The 23,861-nt window shown below is 46.1% G+C and overlaps 1 protein-coding gene across 2 annotated transcripts in view; it reads right to left on the bottom strand.

Annotated features, from left to right (window-relative positions):
* gdpd2 (glycerophosphodiester phosphodiesterase domain containing 2) overlaps positions 1–22,872 on the bottom strand; it is a 29,839-nt gene extending 6,967 nt beyond the window's left edge. The window contains exons 1-9 of one of the 2 annotated variants that reach the window (XM_088925631.1): positions 22,742–22,872; positions 11,469–11,560; positions 4,686–4,789; positions 3,341–3,444; positions 2,972–3,068; positions 2,213–2,272; positions 1,999–2,097; positions 1,657–1,750; positions 1,403–1,548 (exon numbers count right to left, since the gene is read on the bottom strand). In XM_088925631.1, the coding sequence (XP_088781757.1) occupies positions 1,403–1,548; positions 1,657–1,750; positions 1,999–2,097; positions 2,213–2,272; positions 2,972–3,068; positions 3,341–3,444; positions 4,686–4,769 (684 nt within the window). In that variant the 5' untranslated portion in view covers positions 4,770–4,789; positions 11,469–11,560; positions 22,742–22,872. Of the gene's footprint in view, positions 1–1,402; positions 1,549–1,656; positions 1,751–1,998; positions 2,098–2,212; positions 2,273–2,971; positions 3,069–3,340; positions 3,445–4,685; positions 4,790–11,468; positions 11,561–13,291; positions 13,361–22,741 lie in introns of those variants that run through there. The other variant, XM_088925632.1, reaches the window with a different exon arrangement.
* Positions 22,873–23,861: the final 989 nt, after the last annotated feature.

Raw genomic sequence — 23,861 nt, 5'->3', positions numbered from 1 at the left:
GCCCGGCTTGCTCCATCAATCACGTGATTTAGCATTAGAAGACTTTAAAGTGCATCATGTCAATTGACGTCATTCAATTGGCGTTTCCCCCTCTTTCTGCACATTTGGTAGTGAAAGTGCCCGAGGCCTACGGACACCAAAATCCGGCCCTGAATGTTCTAGGTGAAAAGGTGCACAGAATGTGCACCATGCTGGCGCAAAGCAAAAAGAGAAAAGTTTTTATCTCTCTTTGCAAAAGCTGTCATGGAATTTGTAAGACACAGTCATGTACAGTGCTGATAAAAAAAATAGAAAGGAAGTAATTGGAAATAGAAATAAGGCATTTGAAAAGAATGTAAACACTGCTGGTTTTAAATGCCGGTAACCATGAAAGTAAGATTTACTCAGAAGTTCCTGAAAAGGTCTGGGCTGTTCAGGCCTGATATAAAAAAAACAGTCAAAATCAGTAAAAAATAATGAGACGTAAATAATAAGAAATGTCTTTGACGAACGCAAGCTGGTAAAAAGTCAGATGTCTGTTTAGACAATTTTACCCAGAAGATTAATTTTATTTTTAAAATTAATTACTGCTGCAAATACACTTGATGTGTGGTTTATACACCTATCTACAAGTAGTTCTGCAACATCAACTGTCTTGCAGAAGATGTAAATAATTGAGATTTAGCAAAAGGGTCTGGATGGTCCTCTCTAGACTGATCCCAGAGACCTGTGTTCCGGCTTTATCATGCACAAGAAACTGTAGAGGTCTTATGCCAGGAGTGTCCAATCCTGCTCCTGGAGGACTGGTGTGTCCCTAGGTTTTAATTGCAACTCGGCTTTCAACAATGTAAAACTGCTCATTATGAGACTGATTGGACCAGTTTAACAGCTTCTCCCAAAACTCCTCAGGTGCTGCTGTTTAAACAGACTTAGAAAACCCGCAGACACACTGACTCTCCTGGACACCCCTGTTTATCAATGAAGGGAGCAGTCAGCCAGTATGTTCTCCCATGTCACAGATGTGGCAGGGATCTTTAGCAAAGATATTGGTTATGGTACTTGTCATTGCTTGAGAAACACCATCACGTTTTTTATATTTCTTTTAATGAATAAGAACCTCACGGGCCTGAATGGCTCTCTTGCAGTTCAGCAAAGGTTCTTGGAAGCAGTGCCACCCTTTCCTACTGCTAGAGACTGCCACAGCTTTGATCAAACTTCATTTGATCCTTCATTCAGGGGCGGTCACCCTGAGCACTTCCACTCCCAGCCATGATAGAACTCTGCACCTTCCAATGAATTACAGGAACCTTCCTTGCTTAATTAGATAGGTCAGATAGTAAGCACAAGTAAAGATGGCCGTGCAGTAGACTCATTGTGTACTGTGTGTGCGGGTTTAAAAGAATCAAGAGGTTCTCTCACTCACCGTGGGCGCTCCCCTGTGTCCGATCAGAGCTGGTTTTGGGGGGAGATGATGTTTTTCCAGGAAGCAAGGTGAAGAGATCAAGAGAGGAGAGAGGAACACCGCTGCCCCCACCACCAGGTAAACCAGGAGGATGACAACCCTGGAGACTGAAGGTACAGTAATACCTCAGCACTGACCACCGCCTGACAGTAGGTGGCAGCACTGCACCGAGAGACTGAGTCTATATGAATACTGAGTATTCTTGTGATGCTCACCTGCTCTCCTGGCCATGAAGAATCTCTGGAAGACAAACCATCCCAGGAGGGACACTGAAACCACCCCACCTATCTGGAGGAAGGGTCCCGTCATCTGGAGAGAGCACAGAGATGCTGCCAACCACTGCATGCATCACTCCTACTGTAACTACTACAGCAGAACTGATGCAAAGGCACTCCCGCCTCTTGGGTGACGTCAGTGGAACGAGTCCCACGCACACTCTTGCCTTCCATGACATCATGAGCAGTTTCCACCTCCATCCCTTCACTTTCTTCTCAGTGTCAGCAACTTCAGTAACTCTGTTCTTTCTGACGTGCCTCTGTGACTGCTCTTCCCCTTACCTGCAGCGACATGAAGACTGTGACCCATTCTTCTTTCCATTCAAGGCATATCCCAGCAACCCCTGCAGCAATGATCAGCACAGCCAGAAGCAGCAGCACCTGCAGGGCAGAACAGAGCGATCAGGCCGGCCTGACAATGTCACACGATTGATCTTAAAAAAGCATCTTTTGTGATATTTAGTTCCCTGATCACAACCTTAAGTTACATAAATACCTTGTGAGTCCAATGCAAATTCAGAGGTTCCCTCAGTGCCACTTGGAACAGTGCAAACACCTGCAGATTCAATCATGAAGACGTTTAAACTGGGGCATCACGGCAACAGATCCTTACGACTACACAGAAGAGATTTCTGTGTCTTAGTGTTCATACTGCAACATCAAATCTGAAAATAATAAACAATCACTTCACTTTAACGACACGTGGAACAATAGAAAGGTTTGAGGAGTCTTAAGAGACTACTTTTCCATTCCAGTCACCTTCCACTAGGTGGCAACACAGCCACACAGGTCATGATTTTTTGCAGGCCAAGGAACAGGGTGGCACTGTGGCGCAGTGGTTAGCATTGCTGCCTTGCAGCACTGGGGCCATGGGTTCTGGACCTAGGGTGCTATCTGCCTGTGCTCAAGAGTGAGGAACTCTCTGTGGGGTATGTATGTTTTCCCTTTGTCTGTATCAGTTTTCTCCAGGCGCTCTGGTTTCCTCCCACAATCCAAAGACATACTGGTAGATTAATTAGCTTCTGGAGAAAGTGCCCAGGTGTGAGTGTGTGTGCCCTGACATGAACCAACGTTAAGTCCTGGGTGTATCCTGCCATGAGCTCCTTTGCTTGCTTGCAAACTCTTAAATTACTTGTTTCTGGATGATTTCTTTACAAAGTCTTTCATTTATGGAAAAACAGCTGTAAGCTTGTGTCCAGATGTGTGGGTCCTGGTGTCACAATGCCTCCTGTCACCGGCTCACGGTGTGTCTTACCAGCAGGAGGCAGCTGTAGCTGACCAGCACCGAGGACATGATCACCACCACGATGAACCAGTTCACCCACCTGAACCTCAGCAGACTGAACGCCTTCCTGCAGGAGATCAAACACATCAGATACAGAGGACACGCACTCACAACCTCGCAACAAAGGTTCTGGCAGACCGCTGATCAGTGACCTCCTCTCCGGATTGAACTGTGAACCAGATCATTGGTACAAACTGAACACACCGACCCAAAACTGAATTATTCATTTTGGAAAGATGTTCTGGATCAGCGACCAGGAAGAGCTGGAGTCTGGTTACTGACAGCTCGGACCTGTGACGCTGTGACAGGCTGCACAGTGGGAGCAGACAGCACACTCACCAGTTGACATCGTCCCGGTCATTGATAGCTGCCCAGCACACATAGATCCAGCCGGCTTTGAGCAGGCATGCAAGGGCCAGGAAGAAGAACCAGCAGCAGGAACACTGCAAAGACATCACGGGCGTCAGAGGCCAGGAGGACAAGGGGCAGAGAAGGCACAGACCACGGTCAACATGTGCCACCACGCTCACTCTAAACCCTGGTGAGATAGCAAGAGATGCTGCAGAGTGCAATTCAAATCTTCCAGGAGTCTGACGATCACGTCTTCACCCCTCCGCTAACAATTTAATGCAAAGGTGCTAATTTAGAATTTGACACTGTTTTTGGAAAAGTTTCCTCTTTCAGGTCAAAATGATTTTAACAAGGGGGCGCAGACTGCTTTTTATTTTGTTTATTTGGGATGTCAAGTTCTAGGCTTGTGCTGAGGGGATTAAAAAAAATGGCCTGGTCTCTGAGCAGCTCAGCAGCCCCACAGAAAGCCCAGCTGTCCCAGGGTGAACAGAGCAGCAGAAAAACCTGTCTTTGGCGAATTCCTCATCATCACAGAAATAAGCCCTAGACCTCCAGCCACCCTTAGCCTCGGAGCACCTCTTGGGAGGAGGAAACAGACACCAGGCTAGAAGATTAACGGATTTTTATTCTTAAGTTTCATTCTTAAGAGAAAAAGCCTGTAAGGCTGACTCCCCCCCCCACATCTCCACCCATAAAAACATTCCTCTTCTCCCCTGAAGGAGAGATCCCATGCAGCTGTGCGCCGGCTCAGGCAATGGTGGAGAGGTGCTGCTGGAGTCCTGCCAGCTCCTGCTTCAAGTCTGGTTTCGCCCTCTTATTTTGTGGGTCTCAAAAGTATCAGATGGAGCAGCAGATAGCTGCCCCCCCCCCCCCCCCACCCCATCCCCTCCAGCAAGAGAGAAGCAGAAAGAGCAGATCAGTCATGTCAGAACACCCAGCTCCCTGCTACTACTTGTCTCTTAGGAGTACCCTGCCAGAATGCAGGAATCCCTCCTCCTCTCTTTTCCAGATTCTCAGCCTTCTAATTGTTCTGTCACAACTGACTGCCAAAAATGCACAGGGCTGAACTCTGGAATGCTGTACTTATTAAAAGAAAGAAAACTTGCAATGAACATCAATTCATTACTCAATTTCAGGACAAAAGTCTGTCAAATGGTAATATATTAGTCATGACAAATGCTCTGTGTCATTTAATTGGTATTTTAAGTTTTCTCTTAAAATGAATTATTATTATTGGAAAGAAGGCTTCAGGGTAGAGCACAGTGGACAGGCTTCACAGCTGCAAAGGTCTGATTCTTATCCAGTTCTCCAGAAACCCTGCCGTGTTACTGACCCTGTGGTTATTCTGACTTCGGCTTCTCCAGTGGCAGCTGTAGACCCCTCGAAGGCATTTTCGGCAAAAGCTGTCCTGTGGCATGCTCCCACTTTTAGCGCCACCTGGAGGTGAGAGAGACAGAAGACGGCACATTCAGTAGATGACAGGAGCCGATGCAGTGTCTCAGCAGTGCACCCTGTGCAGGCCGTCCTCTGTGAGCCTGGGTGGGTTTACTGTACCTGTCTTTACAGCCCAGTGCATGTGGGAGTGCCCCACGTACAGCACTCTCCTGCACCTAAGCGCTCACCAACAGGATGGGCTGCTACACATTAATTGGGTGTCTTTCCCTGCAGTGAATGACATTAATCCCTTTTTGTATTTTTGAAATTTGTAGGTGTGGTACTCTCAAGCTTGCATCACACTGGAGTCAGGTTATGTCAGCCTGGTACAACAGTGCAGTACTAATGCACAGATGCACACATGAGTCTCTAAAGCAGGAATAGAATCAAACAGCTAACCCAGACGAATAAGCAATCCGAGGTCAAGGAGTGCCTTGAAGCTCTTGATCTGATCTAGGTCTTATCACAGCACATATCAAGGCGTTTCTCCTAACTGCTGTGGCCTCCCCAGCACAAGCTGCTCACGCAGAGAACAAAGGCTCTTCTAAAAAATAGGATTAGGCACCTTTTCAGTGTTCTCTGCATGATTTGAATACTGCTCAGAGGAGGGAAAAAACAAATGTGATCTCAGAAAATACCTTGATGAATAGCAGGCAAGCTGGGGCAGAATCCTGCCACAGCTCTAATAGAAACACTTCGGATGGCATTGGGCACCTGGTGTGCAGATTTGACCCGGCACAGCCACTGTTTCTTTGAAAGCCTACATGCCATTCTCTTGTAGTTATGAAACCCCTGAATGCAGGACTGCGAGGTGTGTAATTAAATCCGGGCTGTTTCAGGCCAAGTGTGTTTTGCTCTTAACTAAGTGGTCCTCTTTTAGAAGAACAATGGCGAGTTCAAGCTGAAGCTTTAGGAGAAATTCATAAACTGTAAATGTAACCATAATCATTCAGGTGTAAAATGCATTGAATTCTTGCAGAAACAAATTTTGGGTAAGAATGTTACAAGTGCATTGGCTACTTTCCCAGCTACACCTACAGTACTCTGCCCAATGCAGAAATGTCTTAAAAACGCAAACAAAAGGACTGTGCATAACAATAGACTTGGCGTTACGTTTAATAAAATTTAACTCTTTAGTAGGAGATCCGCATCCCTTTTCTAATGGGTTCAGCAGAGGTGAAAACACACACAAGATTTATTAGAAAGAATTGGCATAATCACACACAACAAGGACACCATAATGGTATCAAGTGAACTCTTTAAGCAGAGAGTCCTGCATCCTTTCACCAACTCTCTTTGGCCTTCTCTAATTAGCGAACCTTCTTACATTCAAATGATGCCCTGCATTCTGCACCTAGCGTCCTAGATTTCACATAGTGAGGAAGGGACTAACCACAGATGGTCATACAGAGCCTGGTGGCTGCTTGCCCAGCTGGGCTCACCATGCAAGCTTGCGTGTGTGCTGAGCACAGGGCCTGTCACAAACTTAACCAGGTGCCCTTTGTCGAGAAGAAAGGAGAGGTCGTTCACAGGTGACCTCATGTGCTTTGTGTCTGGAGGAATGCAGCCATTCAGTGCCGAAACCTAATCTTCTGTGTAAAGAAAGACTAATGCTGTTAAAACAGTTGAAGCTTTTGAATAACTGGCATGTCCTTTCATGAGTCACAAAAATCATTTTCAGGAAACAAAAATAATTCCATTGGCAATAGGCATTTGTCTGGATAATTACAAATATAGAAAATCCTTATGCCTTTTTTATTTAGATATTAAAAGTTAATAATGATCTCACAAATACTAAGAAATCACATTGGATCATACCAATTAACTGAATCCTAGTTTTAGAAGGATTCATTCATTAGTCATTATTATGTTTGTCATACTAACTGTAATTTTTAAATAAAGGTGTCAGACTGTGGGAAAACCATGTGACTGATTAGTAAACTACCATTTCTACCAGCACTCCTAGTCATGGTAGATGAGTCACAGGAATGCACAGGCCAGTGAAATGGTTTTTGTATTCACTCAGCCCCAGGGGAGTTTCAAGCCACTGCGAAAAGCCCAAACTTGATGTAAGACACCCACTAAACACATCTTAAAAGTTACTCTGTTCCTCTTCCCAGCTCTTCACCAACTTTTCAAGCCAGGTGTGAACAGAAAAGAGGAGATGAAGGTGCTTTAAGGAATGAGAGACCTGACACAATTCCTGGCCAGTCTGGTGCATCTTTGCCTTGTAGAAGCCGCGGGCTTGTTCTGGGTGTGAAGGGGTGTGGCCCCCCTCAAAAAACTGTTGCTCTAGGACATCGGCCAGCAAAGTGCAGCACCAAGGGCATACAGACCGTGCCCACGGATTTGTCAAGAACAGCGGCTGTGCTCACAGGGAGAGCCCGGTGCCCGTTTCTGTGTGCGCCGTGTGTGTTAGGTCAAGAATCCTGCTTTTTATCCCTGGGGCCGGTCTGTCCAGTCTTTTTCCCTGTGGAGTGAACGGTCTCTCTACAGATCCCGGGCCCGACAGTGTGGAAGCAACTCTGATTTAATGAAACACGCTGGTGCCTAGAAGAGGAAAAAAAACCTACGCTCATGGAGCACGCCACTCCTCCAGAGATGTAACAGCCCGTGGGGATCCATCCAGCTATTTGCATCCTGGCTGCCAAGGAAATTCCTGAGAAGAGCTTTCAAGCCTTTGCACAACATTATTAATTCCTTTCAATTCTAACTTCCCCAGTTCTTAATACCTTCCCACATTGTCTCCCAGTCCTGTTAAGAAGAGGAACAGAATTGGTACACTCAAATCTTAAGAAAATAATTAGTCATTCTTTGTTGCCGGGATAACATTTCTCTGCTGACGCTCGACTGATACGATTTGCAATTCTTTCTCCTAGATCTTGCCTAAGAGGGATTCAGCAAAAGCCAGTGATAGAGTAACCCTGGCCCACATGACTGCCTCTCAGTCTGCCAGTGAATGTGGCAATTACACAGAGCAAAGCTTCCTTCTTGACTCAAGCTGAATGATATAGCCAGAAAAGGGACCATGTGCTCACCTAACAGCCCAGAGTGACACAACACTCGCTGTGAAGATAAAAAAACCATACAACTTCACAAGAGTTGTGAAAAAAGAAAACTTTTTTGGACTTTTCAGCCCACGAACTAGCCTTCATCGGGAGAATGAGGGAATTTGGGTGGAAAAGCTGGATCCTTTGTCACAAAGTTACATTTTTATCCCAGGAGCCCTTGATGATGCAACAGTTCCCTGCCTATAGCACATAGACGGCCGTAGAGCAAATCATCCAGCCATGGAATATCGTATCAAAGACATTCCACAGCTCAAGGACAGCAATACACTGTATCCAGGGCCCAGATCAGACTGAGCCCTCTGCTCACCCTGCAGTTCCAGGGTGCAATATCCCGATCCTAATGTCTACTGCCGCTCTTTAAAATGGTAGGTACTAGAAACCCCTGTTAAAGTTAAATCATCAAGAGATACACTCCCCAAGAGGAGGTTTGAACCCGAGAATCAGATATGGGCTTGATCATTATTCGATTGATAACATTAGGCATTTGTGTCAGTGACTCATCACAAACACAGTAACTGTGCTGAAGCAAGGCAGGGCTAGAGAGGATTACAGGCAGAGCTCTCTGCAATGCCATGTGACACACATCTGAAGTGCTGGTGTTTAAAGGGATACCAAAAAAACAAATCTAAGTCTTTTGTCAATATAATGTCAAAGTATAAAAGTATAATGTTATCTGTTTAAAACACTGTGTATGTACACTTGAATTGGAACGACCCATTACTATCGCAAAACTTTCCTGAGGATTGGGTAAAGATCACAAGTATGTTAAATGCGGGTCCCTTAGTTTGTTGAAAAAGCATGCTTTCATACCCACACCACGATTTGTAAGAGTGCCTGAATATCTGCATGTCAACAATCCTGTGGTTCTGTCTACTCAACAGATCAAAGATACACCAAAACACACCCAGAGCAGCAGCATCTCTGTTTCGAAAACCCAAAGCAATGTCCGGATGCGAAAAGAAAGAAAAGCATTAAAATGCAGAAAAGAAATAAGTTATACAGAGAATACAATGACTTCTTTCAAAAGTCTGTCAGTACTTTGGGAGCTTGTAAAAAGGTACTATCTGAGAGCTCACAATAATGCTCCAGTTTAAGCTAAAAGAAAAGAAGAATAAGGCTCACAGATGCTTGTTTCTCTTATCTTCACTGAAAGGTTCTGCCAGTTGTGCTTGGTGTTGTTAAGAGTTTTTCCCACCTGTATCACTTATTTTACTTGTACACACACTGAATCCTATTATTTGCAGCTAGTTATCCCGAGGGGTTAAATATCCTGGTAGAATTAACAACATGTACAGGCTGCAAGTCCTCATGCTACTTAGGAAAGAATTATTGACCTCTTTCTACAACAAGGCACTCAAACTTTCACAAGTACTTGGACGCGAGAGAGAAGTTTCATCACATAAAAGTTAAAAATGTTTTTATTCAGTGAAAGTTAATGCAACTTCAGCAGTTTTGCTAGTTGGGTAATGAATTAACATTTTTTCACATAATATGCATTTTGTTAAAAAAAACAGATGATATAAAAAGGTACATTTGGAGAAATGGAGCTTGTGGTGATGTCAGAGATGTCAGAGAGAGGACAAACTCTGGTTCTGACAGAGGGGGAGCTGGGGGAGAGTGCCCTCAAACCTTCACTCTCCCCATGTGTGCATGAATTGAACAGGTGAAGCCAAGTCATAAACAGTTGGAAGTTCTAAACTGTGTGTGTACAAAATAAAAAAATAACTGGCAATTCTTTTCCATGAACCGGAAGACCCAGTAGCAGAATTTGACAGATTGGTATTGGGTATTTTATGTCTGAATGGAGAATGCAGGTGTACTTAATATTCTGTCAGTACACAGTTAAACGTAGTTCACAAACCTGTTTTCCTCACTGCAAAGTTTTGAAAGCTACATTCACAGAGCTGTAAAAACAAGCTGATTCACAACAGGTTGGAACCAATCTGCCTTTAACTCGAAAGGAACTGCCTTTCTAATTAAATTGCCGTGGAATGGGCAGATTGCCCATAGTGAATATCAAGGGGCAGATAGTACTATGCTACCTCAGTAAGAGCTGCCTGATACGTTAGAGCACTTATTGTTGCAGTTGTCAGTGTAGGAGGTGATGAAGACAGATAATTACAGTATACACAATGTTTCACTCAAATGCCTAAATTCATATCTAGGTTTACATCTCTAGATTCTGTTGCTTGAAAGTAATCATTTTAAAGACCTGATCCACAGAGCTGTCTGGAATATAGTAGCCCAGTGTTGGAGACTGAAAGTGAGGAGGACACGAACAGAAGCTGTGAAAAATAACACTCAGATGTCCAGGTTTAACTGCCAGTAGCTTCAAACTAAATCTTAGAGCTGGAAGGGAAGGAGGTGCCGTGAACAAGGAAGTGAAGCAAGCGCTGCTGGAAGAAGCTGTGCGAGACATCGAGTCACTAAAACATGAAGTGAAAAGGTGACTTCATCTTGGCAGTACACAGAGGTCAGATAGAAACGTCTGGAGTGTTTGTGTGGTCATTAATAAGAAGTTCCTCTGAAGAAAAATGGAACTCTATCACAAATGAGAACACAGCAGTTCCAGTAAAGTCAGGCCTCAGTTCACCAGGGACCAGCAGATACTGCAGCAAAAACCGATGACAATAGGAATTACTGTACTGCTACTGACTCTGTATTAAGGGGAGACTTTAATACAATGACCCCAATCCTGGTCCTCAGACAGCAGTGTGTCTGCAGGTTCCCCAGGCCTCTTTAGAGTACCAGCACCTGAAGAGCTGGCAGAGACTCTTTAGTTTCCTCAATTAATGCACTAATGAGATGATTTGGGTCATTAAGGGCTTAGCTGGAATGAAAACCTGCAGGCACACCAACCAAACCGGGACAATAGAACTGGCAAGAGAATCACCGAGAGTGAAAAAGTGACGAACAGCGTTTTTGACACTTCATTAGTCCGGAACAAGAGGGGCTGCCTGTCTGAGCTGCAGTGTTCTCATGTAGTTCTGCCCAAATTCATAACACTGTGGTCACTGAACCACGGGGATCAAGCAATCAAAATGAAATTATCCACAAGGAACAGTTGCAAAATTAAATCTTACTAAACTCAGAGCAGTACAAAGTAGATACAGTGTGCAATGTATGCAGTATTAAGGAATATGATACACTCAATAGTTTACCTTAAATTTTTTAAAGCAGCTGCTATTACATCTAGAGAGGTAAAGCGTATTTTATCACACAGATACAATTATTTTTATTTTTACAATAGTATGGTCATGATCATTAAGAACCAGTAATTCAAAGGTGCTATAAAAACTATAACTTTTTCTATTTCCTGAGTTGGAGACCAGGGTCTAGACATTACGTGGATCCTCAGGTCAGGTCCCCAGAGTTTAGTAGATTTTGGCAGACCCCCCAATATCTACTGAAGTGACAACGGATCCTTTTTATTGAATATCTAAAACAGAACAATAACCCCCAAAATAACAGCAAAATAACGGTTCTTGTTTTTCTACAGAACCAACTGTCTGGCCAAACGGCATTCTCAGAAACACTTTCATATTAAGAACAGTCAATTCAGTTCACTTTCAGCCTTGCCAGGTTTGAATGTACTGTCGGTAGAGTCTCACCTGTCTTGTGTCTGCCGCCCTCCGTATCTCCCTCAGCACCACCGGCACACTCTGCGGGTTGACTCCTCACGCCCCCTGTCCACGTCGTGTACCTGTTGTGAAGAGCAGAGGGCCTCGCTATGAACCAGGACCTCCCAGTCTCACTGCCTGAGCAGGTGAACCTCCTCTCAGGGCTGCCTTCTGTCTGATACAGCCGGCTCTCCATCTCCAAAGAGCACTACCAATCCCCTGCAGTTCCCCACAGAGCATTACCAAAGCAATCTGCGCCGAAGGGTACAGCACCAGTTTCAATCAAGCACTGCCCATCTGCAGCAAGGCCGGAGTTCTATACATTTTAATGGTTCGTCCTGATTTGATCACAGGGTCAAAATTATTTGCTTACATTTGCACAGAGCTTCCCATGCCATTTCATCCAGCACTGAAGCGCAGCCCCACCTGGGTGGCATGACAATGAGGCGCCAGCAACCACACTGGCAAAGCATCGGGTGGAGGAGTGAGAACCGACTGTAATTGAATTCCTGAGGGGGGTCATCAAGGTGCCGCAGTGGTTAGCATTGCTGCCCTGCAGTGCGGGGGCCCTGGGTTCAATTCCTGGAGCGCTATCTGCATGGAGTCTGTGTGTTCTCCCCCATATCTTCATGGGTTTGCCCTGGTTTCCTCCCACAGTCTAAAGACAGGCTGGTGGGTTAACCGGTGTCTGGGTGAAATGGCCCTGGTGTGAGTGTGCGCGTGGTTGTGTCTGCCCTGTGACAGACTGGTATCCCGTCCAGGGTGTACCCTGCCGTGCTCCCATTGCTTGCTGGGATAGGCTCCGGTCCTCCACGACTCTGTACTGGATAAAGCGCATAGAAATGGATGGATGGAACTCAGGAGGCCAGATCATGCAAACCCGGTGGAATTTAGCCAGGACTGTCCTCTGGCTGAGGTCCTGATCACTTTGTCACTAAAGAGCCCACGCCACAGTTCGTAAGAGTAAGGATATCAGGTCCACAAAGAAAGACTCACTACAGGGCCGAAGGGCAGGAGAGAGATGGATAAGACCCTCTTAGCTGCACACTAAGGTGTGGCTAGATTGAGGTCTTCTCACTCCTGAAAGAATTCAAAGTTAATTTTTTATACATTCACATTTATGAAGCAGGCTCAGGGGAGCTCCTGTTCAGGAGCCCCATTAAACTTTAAGGTACAGCAGGCTCATCAGGCTTTGTACAATCAAGTGTGGAGCAAACACCTGCCCAAGATCAAGGAAAGGAACAAACACCCACGAATGATTAAAACTTTCACACATAGAAACATTATTATCTGCTTTTTCTCACAGCAATTTCTTGTAGAATTATATCATCGTTTTCACACCCCTTGAGAACCTGCCAAGCTTGCCCAGTGCTTCCGAAGCTGAACAAGGAATGAAAACAGAAGATGAATCAGGAGCCCCTGTCAGTGTAAAGTAAGGTACCAGCCGGAGTGGTTTACCAAGTGATTACCTGAATCCAGCGCGGTGGGATCCCCAAGAAACGGTCGCTTATTACAGTGGGATCGCTTTCGAGGATACAACTTGAGAGAACTCTTACGGGAAACGCAACAATATGTAAATCAAGCAGAACAGGACAGTAAAAAGCCAACCATATCATCCGCATGCCAGCATGCTGCAGCTCACAAAGACAAAGGGAATTTCACAATCTCTTTCGAGTTCTTTTTTTTTCTTGCAGACCCCGAAGCCGCTGGTAATGACAGATTTTAAGTCGCTTTTTTTTTCCAGTAAACGACACACCCTGGCTACTTGGCAACTTTCAAATCGGTAAGAGCCGATTGAGCTTCTAAGACTGTACCTTATTAAATTCCTGCCGTTCAGCAGGTCTGTACTTGTGAAGCGGTAATTGTCATTCGCCCCATGTGCCCGTGTTTCTTCGCCAAGTCTGACACTGTGCGCTCACCGGCGCAGTTTCTGTCCCCGGCTCCAGCTGGCCATGATCGGAGGTGGACTTCAACAGCAACAGCGCACGACAGCGTTCTGTACGCCGTCTTTAAATCGCAAGTGAAAAACGAGCGACGTCAAACGAGGGAAGCAGTAGGTCGGGGCATTTAAGTATCAGGGAGCGGAGGAATAACCCAATTTACCTCGAGCGCGTGCCGGGTGGTTTTCCAAACCCCGTGAGCGCGGCGCGTAAAACGAAAACACATTAAATCATTTTCCAGGTGCCGCCCGTAACAAATGCCTTCATTCCAGCTCGACCTCTTGTTGAGCAGTTTCAGCTCTGGCGCCGCGGTTCAGTCTCGTTTACCTGCGCACGGTAGGCAGGCAAGTGCAAGACGCTGGAGTACTGGCAAGCAGCCGAGGAAGTCCCCTAAGGTTATTTGAAGCCTGTGTTTGCGTCTTCTGTCTGACCCGGGGCGCGATCCTCACCCGCATGTGCCGCATCAGTTAAGAGACGCCGAACGGCCCAAAAGATGGACACGTTGTGAGGAGATTAGAGGGGAAATCGTTCATTTTAATAGGTTCTTTTTTTTAATTATTATTATTATTATTATTATTATTAGGGTGAGAGCCTGATGGGATAATCTTTTTGAGCTCTTCCTGCTGGAATGCGATCGCCTCGCCAGAAGCACGCAGGTCGTCCTCGGACGTAGCACAGAAGCGCACCCACGGAGGAAGACCTCGCTCAATGTCCTTCTCTTCGTCACTCCTGGCGTTGTCAGGGCCACTGAGCACGGGGGGGGGGTCAACAGTTAAGGGTTTCTTCAGGTTGAGATGCCGAACCGCACCTTGAAATGCGAATTGGGGGTATAGGAGTGTGCAGTTATTCGACAGATAAGAGCGAAGTTATTATTTTTTTTATGACGAACATAAATTCCAATACGATTACAAAAGGTTTTCTGGGCCTGCTCGCTGAAGGATGAAGAAAATGCGAAAATAAATAAGGGCTGATTTAATGAGCTGCACTTCACGCACAGCACGTACGGGGTGTGCTGAGAACGTTCGCAGCAACAAGGAGATCATTTTATCTCTCACAGATCTTTGGTCTTTGTGAACGAAGGTTTTTTGTAAGCGGTTGAGTAGCTGTGTATGAATGTGAGATTGTTCCAGTTCATGAAAACGTGAAAAAACACTATAAATACAGCAGGTTTAGTTACGGTTGTGTTAAACTGGTTGGAGTGTATCTGGAGGGTTAAAACGATTCTGCCATAATAACTTTCCAATGAGACATTTACACTCAAAAGCATTTCATTTAAATAGACTTCTACACCTGGAATATCTGCATTACCACAGGACCAGTACTGTCTGAAAGCAGAACAAAGATGATCATGTACTTTTTATTATTCCTAGGTAGAAATCTCAAATAACTTACCATTCTTTTTGAAAATGCTAAGGAATGCCCTTTTCTTTATTGTGTCAGAAATGAAAATGATTCATTAATCGGCTCAATGTACTTTCAAGACGGACACTTACTGTATACACAGAGCCTGGAGGAGCACATGATTAACAATGAAACTATGTGTTGTGAAGAGGTTATAAGAGATGTTTGGCTCTGCACTGAGCTCTTCTATCTCAGCATCCAATAGAATTTTAAAGGGACCTCGATCTTGGCCATTAATCTGAGCTTTAACAATTCTCTGTCCAACAGAACATTTCCTCCATTCAAGAAGTTGCTCCTCACTTTCTACTTGATGAGCAACACAAAGAACAACTCCCCACTGGAGCTCAGCAGGAGTGGGCCTGGCCAGTACCTGGATGGGACACCTCCTGAGAAAGCTAAGGTCGGTGCTGGAAGATGTGTTACTGGCACCAGTAGGGGGCGCTCACCCTGTGGGTCCTAAAGCCCCACTATACTATACTGTAAAAAAGGCACCGTCCTTCAGATAAGATGTAAAACCGAGGCCCTGACTCTCTGTGGTCGTTAAAAATCCCAGGGAGTTTCTTAAAAAAAAGTAGGGCTGTTAACCCTGGTGTCCTGGCCAAATTTCCCCAGGGGTCTTTATTATGGCCTTCACCCAATCATGGCCTAGTAATGATCCCCATCTCTGAACTGGCTTCATCACTCCTCCCCACAGACACCTGTAGCTGGTGTGTGGTGAGAGTACTGATACACCCTGGCTGCTGTCACATCATCCAGGTGGGGCTACACGTTAGTGATGGAGGGGATCCCCATTACCTGTAGAGTGCTGTGAGTGCTGTCCAGAAAAGCGCTATATAAGTGTAAGGAATTATTATTACACTGCGTGAGTCGTATTCTGTCACACAGTTGAAGTATTACACTTGGAGTAATTATAGACAAGCAACCCCCTTCTTGGGACTGGAAACCAATGCAAAAACTCCATTGGATTGTGTCCTAGATCTTCAATATAGGAGCTCTATGTCACTGGGCTCAGGTAGGACTTGTTGACAACATTGATTCACAGAAAAAACAGGGGATGTGGAAAGGGTAGCTAATGATGCCAATCCATTAACACGTGCTACGAGCAAGACTCTCTTTGCCTAATAAGAAAACAGAATTCTCCAGTTTCACCACAATCTCTCAGGGCAGTTAGTTTTTCAACACCTTTCCAACTGCTGTGGAAGAGGCTTAAGAAGCCTGACCTGGACTCCTCCACACCACACACAGGGCACTCTGTTTGCAGATTGAAAGCAGCGAGAGAATGATGATCAAGCCCATGTTTTCCAGTGCCAGTAACCCCCAGGCAGCCACAAGGAGGTTCAGTGTCTCCAGGATTTACTGTTCTGTGTGACACACTGCTCCTCTCGTGCAGCAACTGAAACCCATGCAAAAAGCCATTTTGCCCTACGGCCCAATGAAATCAAAGCAAATCTTTCATCAGCTTGGTGTTGCATTTCACAGAGCCATATCTCTTTAAAGGCAGATTCTTTTTAGTCTGATCGTTGATCTTCTGAGACCGAGGCGGGCCAGTTCGTGCTGCGATCAAGCTGCGTTTTTTATTGGGCTTGGGCTCATTCCTCTCACCTTCGTTTTCACAAAGTGAGATTCACACCACAGGCTGCATGAACAAACTGTAATTAACTGGAATGCAGAGACACTGACAGTGTAGGTTTGGTTTAAACAGCTCCCTCAGGGTATTCTGTGTACTACAGTATGTCCCTCTATTCAGTCAATTTTATCCGAGATAGATTTCCAGCTACTTATTAAAGTCACCTGCTATTTCAACACTGTGCCACATGTCCATGCCAGAGCAGCTATGTCTGTACTGGGAAAAAAATAAGAACTGTATTTCAAAGTGATGTTTTCCTGGTAAAAACATCTTTGCAGAAGAATCTTATTTTCTTCTGCAAATTCCAAACAGACCATTGTGCTCAGTGCTCATGCTTATTGTGCTACTGTGCACTGGGGATTGTGGAGAAGGAAAAAGCATGCGTCACGTAGCGTTCTTTCTGGACCCTACGCAGACAGCACAATCCGGAGAGGAGTGAGAAAAACATGGGGAAAAGAGCATGCAAAGGGGCTGGCAGGAAAACAGGGGGCGTGTCCACGGTGCGCTGGTGTTCGGGGGGGGGGGGGGGTGTCCGAGGCAAACAGTCCAATGGGTGTCCACAGGGAAATCCTTGACGAAGCAAATGTCCAGAGCCGGGTGGTCCATCCAAGACAAAGACGAACAGAGTTAAAAACCGGAGCGGGATCCGGCAAAGGGTCGGGGGAATAAAAAGGGGGAACGGGACCAGACGCTCCCTGATCCCAGACCCAGATGGTCAGGACGCCGTTGTGAAGCCTGTGCCGTCGAGTCGCTCCTGGATTCGCGGGTAGGCGGGCTTCCGGGCGTCCATCTTCCAAAGCTGAGCCCAGGTTGGCAGGAACGCCTGGCTTGTATAGCACAGGGGGCAGGAACCGGAGGCAGGTGCAGGAGATGAGAACAAGACTAGGAAGGGCTGGAGCGTCCTTAAGAGGAGGGGTTTACGAGCGTGACAGCATGTTCATTACACATGCATAACATAATCATGAAGGCAGTTTCGGGGAAGCGTGACAGTGGGATGTCTTTATTCCTGTTTATAAGACACACGAGGAATTTCCACATTGCCACTGTGACAACTCCATAACCAGTAATAACATGTCAAACCTTTTCCTACTGAACCTCAGCATTCAATCAACTTGTGGCTAGAAAAAAAATGTTTCTGCCTGGGAGATGGAAGATGTAGTGCTTATTGTTTCTGAGCAAGGTCCTGTTTCTGAAGTTTATCATTAGCCATTCACTGGATCATTCAAAAGCTCCTGTTGCTATAACATAATGGTCCCATTAGTACTTGGCGCAAAGGACTGTCCATCCTTTTAGCAAGCACAGAAGCCTCTTATGAAAACAAAAAGGGCAAGCACACAAGTGAGCCATAGTGATCACATCCAGCAGTTTCAAAGAACTGTCCATCAATGTCATTTATTCTTAAAGCAGAATCCAACTGCTCCATTACAAAGAGCCCTTCACTACGGCCCCCTCAGCTGTCAGTGATGAGGACTGTTTCAGAGCTGCATGCTTCCAAAGCAACACAAAACACTCATTGAGGGGGCAAGGACACGAAAGGGTACCATTCTTCAGGGATAACCCATTTCTGAACCCTTGTCCTTTGATATAAACACTCATTTTGTTTAATAGGTTTCAAAAGGCCGCCACTACTAATCTTAACTGCAACAGTTTTGAAATTTTCAGCTCGCATTTGTATTCTTTGCACATGTAATGCTTTCAGAGCATTGTGGCTAGTAGTTGATTATTAATCTGTATTTACCAGATTACTTCTCTAAGGCAAATTGACATCACCATGCTTTAAAGCCGTGGTGCACAGCACTTTAGTAGTGCTTGCTGTGGCACTGTGCACTAGTACAGAGCCTCCAGCTCTTTTTCACTTGTCAACAGCCGCAGGTTGTGGAGAAGGGGACAAACTGGTCTGGTTTAACGAGGGTTTGGCAATCTGCTTCATGACACAGAAGCTTCTCACAGCAGCTTGTTTTTCCTTGCCTTGGCTCACAGTGCGACTACAGCCTAGAGACCGACTTCTGCAGCCTGCTCCAACCCAAACCTTCAAGCCACTGCTCTTCGAAGACCTGTGCAGAAGGATCTGTGCTGATTGGAGGAGAGGCACTGCACTGGGAGGCCACAGGGGGCGCTGTGAGCTGAGAGAGCCCTGGCTGAGCCCACACTACCCTCAGCTGCACCCAGCCAACTATGCACAACCACTTGGGGGCTCCCAGTCACACTGACAAGACCTAGGCTCGAACCCACGGCCGACGGGCTCAACCTACTTTCTAGCGCAGAACTAGAGAGGACTAAACTGGCTCATAAAGCCAATTCTCAGTTCACAGACAGAACCACTGAGGGCGCCTAATGGCTGAGAGCCCGACCCAAAATGAGGAAATTAACAAAAATGTCTCAAACAAAAGAAGATAAATAAAGGAAAAGTCTCCTTTAGAGCCCTGGCTGTACAACAGAGCTCATGGCAGGAAGTCCAAAAGCACCGGGGGTGCTATTTCCCTCACCTCAGATTCTCCTGGACTTCTCAGATCTAGTTTAGACTGTCTCGGGCTTCCGTTCATTGTAGTCCACAAAGGAAAGTCCGGTATCAAAGAGGGAATTCTCAGTATCGGACGAGATGTATCAAGATGTGTCTGATTCCAGTGCTGGGAAGTATTCATTGTTTCTCTACGTTCACAGAACATTAATAACAATTTGTTCAGAACCTCCACACCACAGTGTTCATTGTTTATTTTATAACAACATACTTCGCCTTAACAAGCAAATAATCACAGGGACATCGCATTCCGCAGGCAAAGACAAATATGCATATAAATACAGTATCACACTGTATATCAACTTGGCAACAGGAGGGCTCTGCTATAAGTTATCAGCATCACCTTTGAACTGGGTTTTAAGGGATGATGAGGCAGAATACACAGCTGTGGAGATAAGTGAAAAGCAGCTTGCCTTGGTTGCAATGTTTATGGTTTTGAACAAAGAAGCACGCCCTAATTATGAACTACTACCCGCTATGAAAGTGAAATCAAATCATAAATTGGGTCCAGCCAGCTGTAAGCAATCACACTCTCTAGGATCCTGGAAGACTTTGTCACTCTATGTCACTCTACGTACGTGCCACTGCCTAATGTTCAAAATCCAAACCAAATGTCAGACATCTGTTAAACCGTTAATCTCGTGACCTAGTCAACTGTCCACGTATCTCGAAACAGCAGCAGTTTTGTAAGACTTTGAAAACTTCATCGCCCACGTCAGTAACTCTCACCACTGAAAGATGTAATATATACAGTTGCTAGATTTCCCAAACCAGACCAAAGCAAAGTGTTTATGCATCTGATGTGTGTGCAATTCCCAAGTGTCACAACTACAGTACAAGAGCCTGGGCCAAACACATGTTCTTAATAGCAAAATAGTCCACACACAGTGGGCTATTGAATGCCTAGTGGAATATAGCACCAAACTGACAGGATATAATACGTTGATCTTTAATTTCCTTCTTGCATTTCATTTCAGATTTGAGAGGGACGGGCCTGATTCCCTGTGCAACTCCACAGATGACATACTTCCCATTTCCCTCCCACTGGGTCCAAGCTAAGGGACCACAGTGCTGTGCAGGTGTCTGCCCTGTTCTGGCTAGCACGCCTACGACAACCTCAGCGTGGGAGAGCACTGTATTCAAATTAAAACAGAAGTTAAGAAAGGCAAGACTGGACACATCCCTCCTAATTAAAAAGGCGGTTTCCCATGTTTATCAACCCAACCTGTTATAACTATTAGCGATGCCCCACCCCCCACCCTCAGGCACGAACAGCCTGCCTTCAGAACAGAAGATGCCTTCTCCCACACTGCCGTGGCCCTCTGAGCTGACGTCAAGCCCTGTACGCATGCAGCTAAAAAAAAAAGGCTAATTCGTTACCCACAGAAAAGTAAAACCTTTGGCCGAAGTTTGATGATTATTCCTGAGGCGCAACCACAGCCCTGTTTGAGGGTCCACACTCCTGAGCCAGGTACTTCACACCTGTCGCCCAGTCCCTGTCACGATTGTAATCCCTCCGGCTCTTTCATATTTTAGTGCTTTCACAGGTGCATTTTTGTGCACCTGCCTCCTATCCAGACCCTCCTTATATAAGCCCGACGCTCCCACTATTCCGGGCTCTGCATCGGAAGACGGACACCCGGAGGCCCGCCTACCACCAAGTCGCCCTACGCCCGCGGCTGGAGGGCACAGGCCTCCTATCGGTGTCCTGACCCAGCTGGGTCCGGGGCTCAGAGCGCCTGGTCCTGTTACCCCTTTTTTATTCCCCCTCCCTGCACCGGATCCCGTTCCGGATTTTAACCGTGTCTTGTTTTGTCCTGGGTGGATCACCCGGTACTGGACCTTTGGACTGCACCCCGGATTACCCCTTGGACCCCCCTGAGCACCCGTCACGCCCCCCTGTTCGTCAGCCTGCCCAGCTCCTCGCCGTCTCCTCCCCGTGTCTGTTTCACTCCCTTCCGGATTCTGCCGTCTGCACAGGGTCCTGATCCACGCTTCGCAACCGTCCCGTCCAGACCAGCTTCCCGCTGGCCTTGAGCTGTCAGCTCCATCTCCATCACAGGCTCAGGCACCTTGCTGTCCTTCCCTCCTGCAAACCCGTTTTCAAGCACAGGCTGCCTCCTTTGTCCTGCACTGCCTCTCTGTTATTCACTGGGCTTCCCAGTGTGAGGAAAAATCCAACGGTTTTCCAAGACTGTGCAACTGCAATTCTGTTCTTTCCACTGGGAAATTTTAGTGACTGCTTACTCATGACTTGCAAGTGCTTGTGCTCTTCCATGTCTAAAAAAGACTTAGCTCTCACTTTCATCCTTAACCATTGGATCCTGTTCAATGTATGGTATTAGGTATTCACGTGCATTATTTTAAACCTCTTTGAGATTTTGCGTCATGATAAAGTCTTAATCATATAAACTACTCATCATTTAGTAGTATTAATAGTAATAATACTATTAATGCTTTATAGTACTCATTTTAAGAGGTGTGATGTCACTGCTGCTGTATATGGTGGTTTGATGCTTATGCACAGACCGTGAGGGTAGATTATTTTAACTCTTCGTTCGACCGTCTCGCCGGCTGAGCACAAGGAGTTAAACGCAGTCTTACACAGTTAGGGTTGGACTAACACAGTAAGAGCGCATGTTTGCACTGTATTAAGGGAACGCATTAGCTTTCATTTACTGAAGTTAAATACCCTACTTGCACAAGAGGAATTACCATCCTGCGTTTATTAACGTGTTTTCTTGACTGGTCGATATGCAGTACTGATATTAAAACGTACAGCTCAGCACCCAGAAGTAACAGCCTTAACATATTAACATATTTTAACATCCTACCCTGGATAGTAATGTCCTGTCGATATCTGTAAATGCTTTAGTAACTCCTTAGCGATAATAACCTGGTTTATTACTATGTCATTTACTGCGATAGCAGCTATAAACGTCCAGGAGAAAATTAGCGTGAAGCTCGCTTTTAAGCAGATTCGTATTCCAATGTGTTTAAACAGCATTTCAGGAAATCTATTCTAGTCTGAATTTAAGAGTTTTTACAAAGGAGAGTTTAAAAACAATCTGGATATTAATATATATGCCCCCGAAACCGTCGACCGCTCCTCAAAGCGCGCTGGCGGTTGATGCGTGTGGGGGCCGGTGCCCACTTCCCCCCCGTCACGCTCGGGAGATGCTGTGCACGCTGGCAATATCGGTCATGAAACCGCTTTAACACTCCGACTTTAAACACATTATTTAAAAGTTATGGAAGTAGTCGTGAGCTTTTGCCAAAGCCCGGTTTGACGCCGAATCCCCCTTTGAGTCAGACGGAGCTCGGCCGCCGACTTCGGCCGGGCAGCGTTAGCACAAAAATTGTGTTTGGATTGTCCCGGTCACCGGTCCAATTTATCATAAATCATTGTGATAATATTCATTTGATACCGCTTTTTTAAAAATTCAAAACTCGTGTTTTGCTCATTTCAGGTATTGTGTACTGACAGCCTCCTTTTAAACCACATCACAGGCTACAGTGACAGAATTAGCGCATTATGAACCAAAACCGTCTCGTTATCATGGCATTGCCGCCGTCATACCTGTTATCAAAGCGCCTGTTTTTTAAAGGCCACTATGTTTTCAAGTCGTGTATCGTCACCGGCTCCCGTAAAAAAATTTCCGTGCACCGTACTTTCCTAAGTTATTTCTTCACCTTTACAGAGACGGAATCCCCTGAATTACGCGTTCGCAGATAACGCGACACACACACACACAAAGTTCGTTAGCATCGCTCTTACCTTGCCGGAGCCGTGCGTGCCGAGCGACTTGGTACGCTCAGGTCTCCAGGTGCTGCGGCTCGTCGAGGGCTGGGACTACTGTCAGTTCAGCTCAGCTCCGCTCCTGTGTCTGAACAAGCTCTCGCCCGCTGCTGGTTCTGCCCCCTCTCTCTCCCCCACTTCTTTTATTCTCGCAGACACTCGCAATCCTGTCAGCCTGTGAGCTGAATGCTAATGGGGCTCAGTGAATGGAGGGCTACGGACCACCCCCGGGTGGACAAGGCGCGGGATGGGGCGCTCGCGGGGTATGAGCCGTCCACAGGTGTAGTGAAATAGTGTACCGCGTAGGTACCGCGTATCAGGAGACCTTCGGCTTCCACGTGTGGGGCTGGCTGGAGCCCTCAGGTGCGCGGCGAGGAGGGGTTTGCACAGGTGAACGAAGCATGAGCGAAAGCAAATCCTCTTTGGAACTGGCAGGTTCCCGACAGAAGGCGAAAGATGTGTGCAACTAGGTCAACAGCTCGGCAAGCCGAGAAAGAAAAATATAACTATTACTCGGGAAGCATTTTTTAAGCATTACTGGTACCTGAAATACGCAGGAAGTGACACTCCAGACAGAAGGGATTACACCGCAGGGATATTTTCCATACCGTAGTTTTGTGCGTGTTCGTAATACGATTTATACGAACGGAAAATAACCACAGAATGGACGGACAATATCGGTCTTGAACGAGCGGTGTAAAACGCCGCATGTGAAAACATAAACTACCCACGCGCGGGGATTGTCCCCAGTTGGAAGTCACAGAAAACTCACGATATACACTCGCTGTCGCGAAGACACAAGCGTGCGCTTCTCTCGCATTGGACTTTGGTCGAGAGAGTTAATTAGATCCACAGCCGAACACCAGTGACTCCAGTGCAGCCCGCAGATGCTGCTGGACTGAGAGAAGCGAGCTGGGAAACGACTACAAGGTCTCAGAAGCGGCTCAGGAATAATAAAACAACGTTTAGTTACAAAGACGTTCATAAGCTTGCGAGAGTGGTCTAGACGCGTGTGGACGGGCAGGGGAGACGGTCCTCAAGCATTAAATAGGGTAAAAGAATCTCCCCCTGTGAAGCATATCTGAGACCCCCAGCGTCC

The sequence above is a fragment of the Atractosteus spatula genome, chromosome 9 (assembly GCF_055471065.1).
Source record: "Atractosteus spatula isolate fAtrSpa1 chromosome 9, fAtrSpa1.hap1, whole genome shotgun sequence".
Lineage (NCBI taxonomy): Eukaryota > Metazoa > Chordata > Actinopteri > Semionotiformes > Lepisosteidae > Atractosteus > Atractosteus spatula.
Note: the sequence above shows the minus strand (reverse complement) of the source record. Positions and strands in the feature narration are given on the sequence as shown.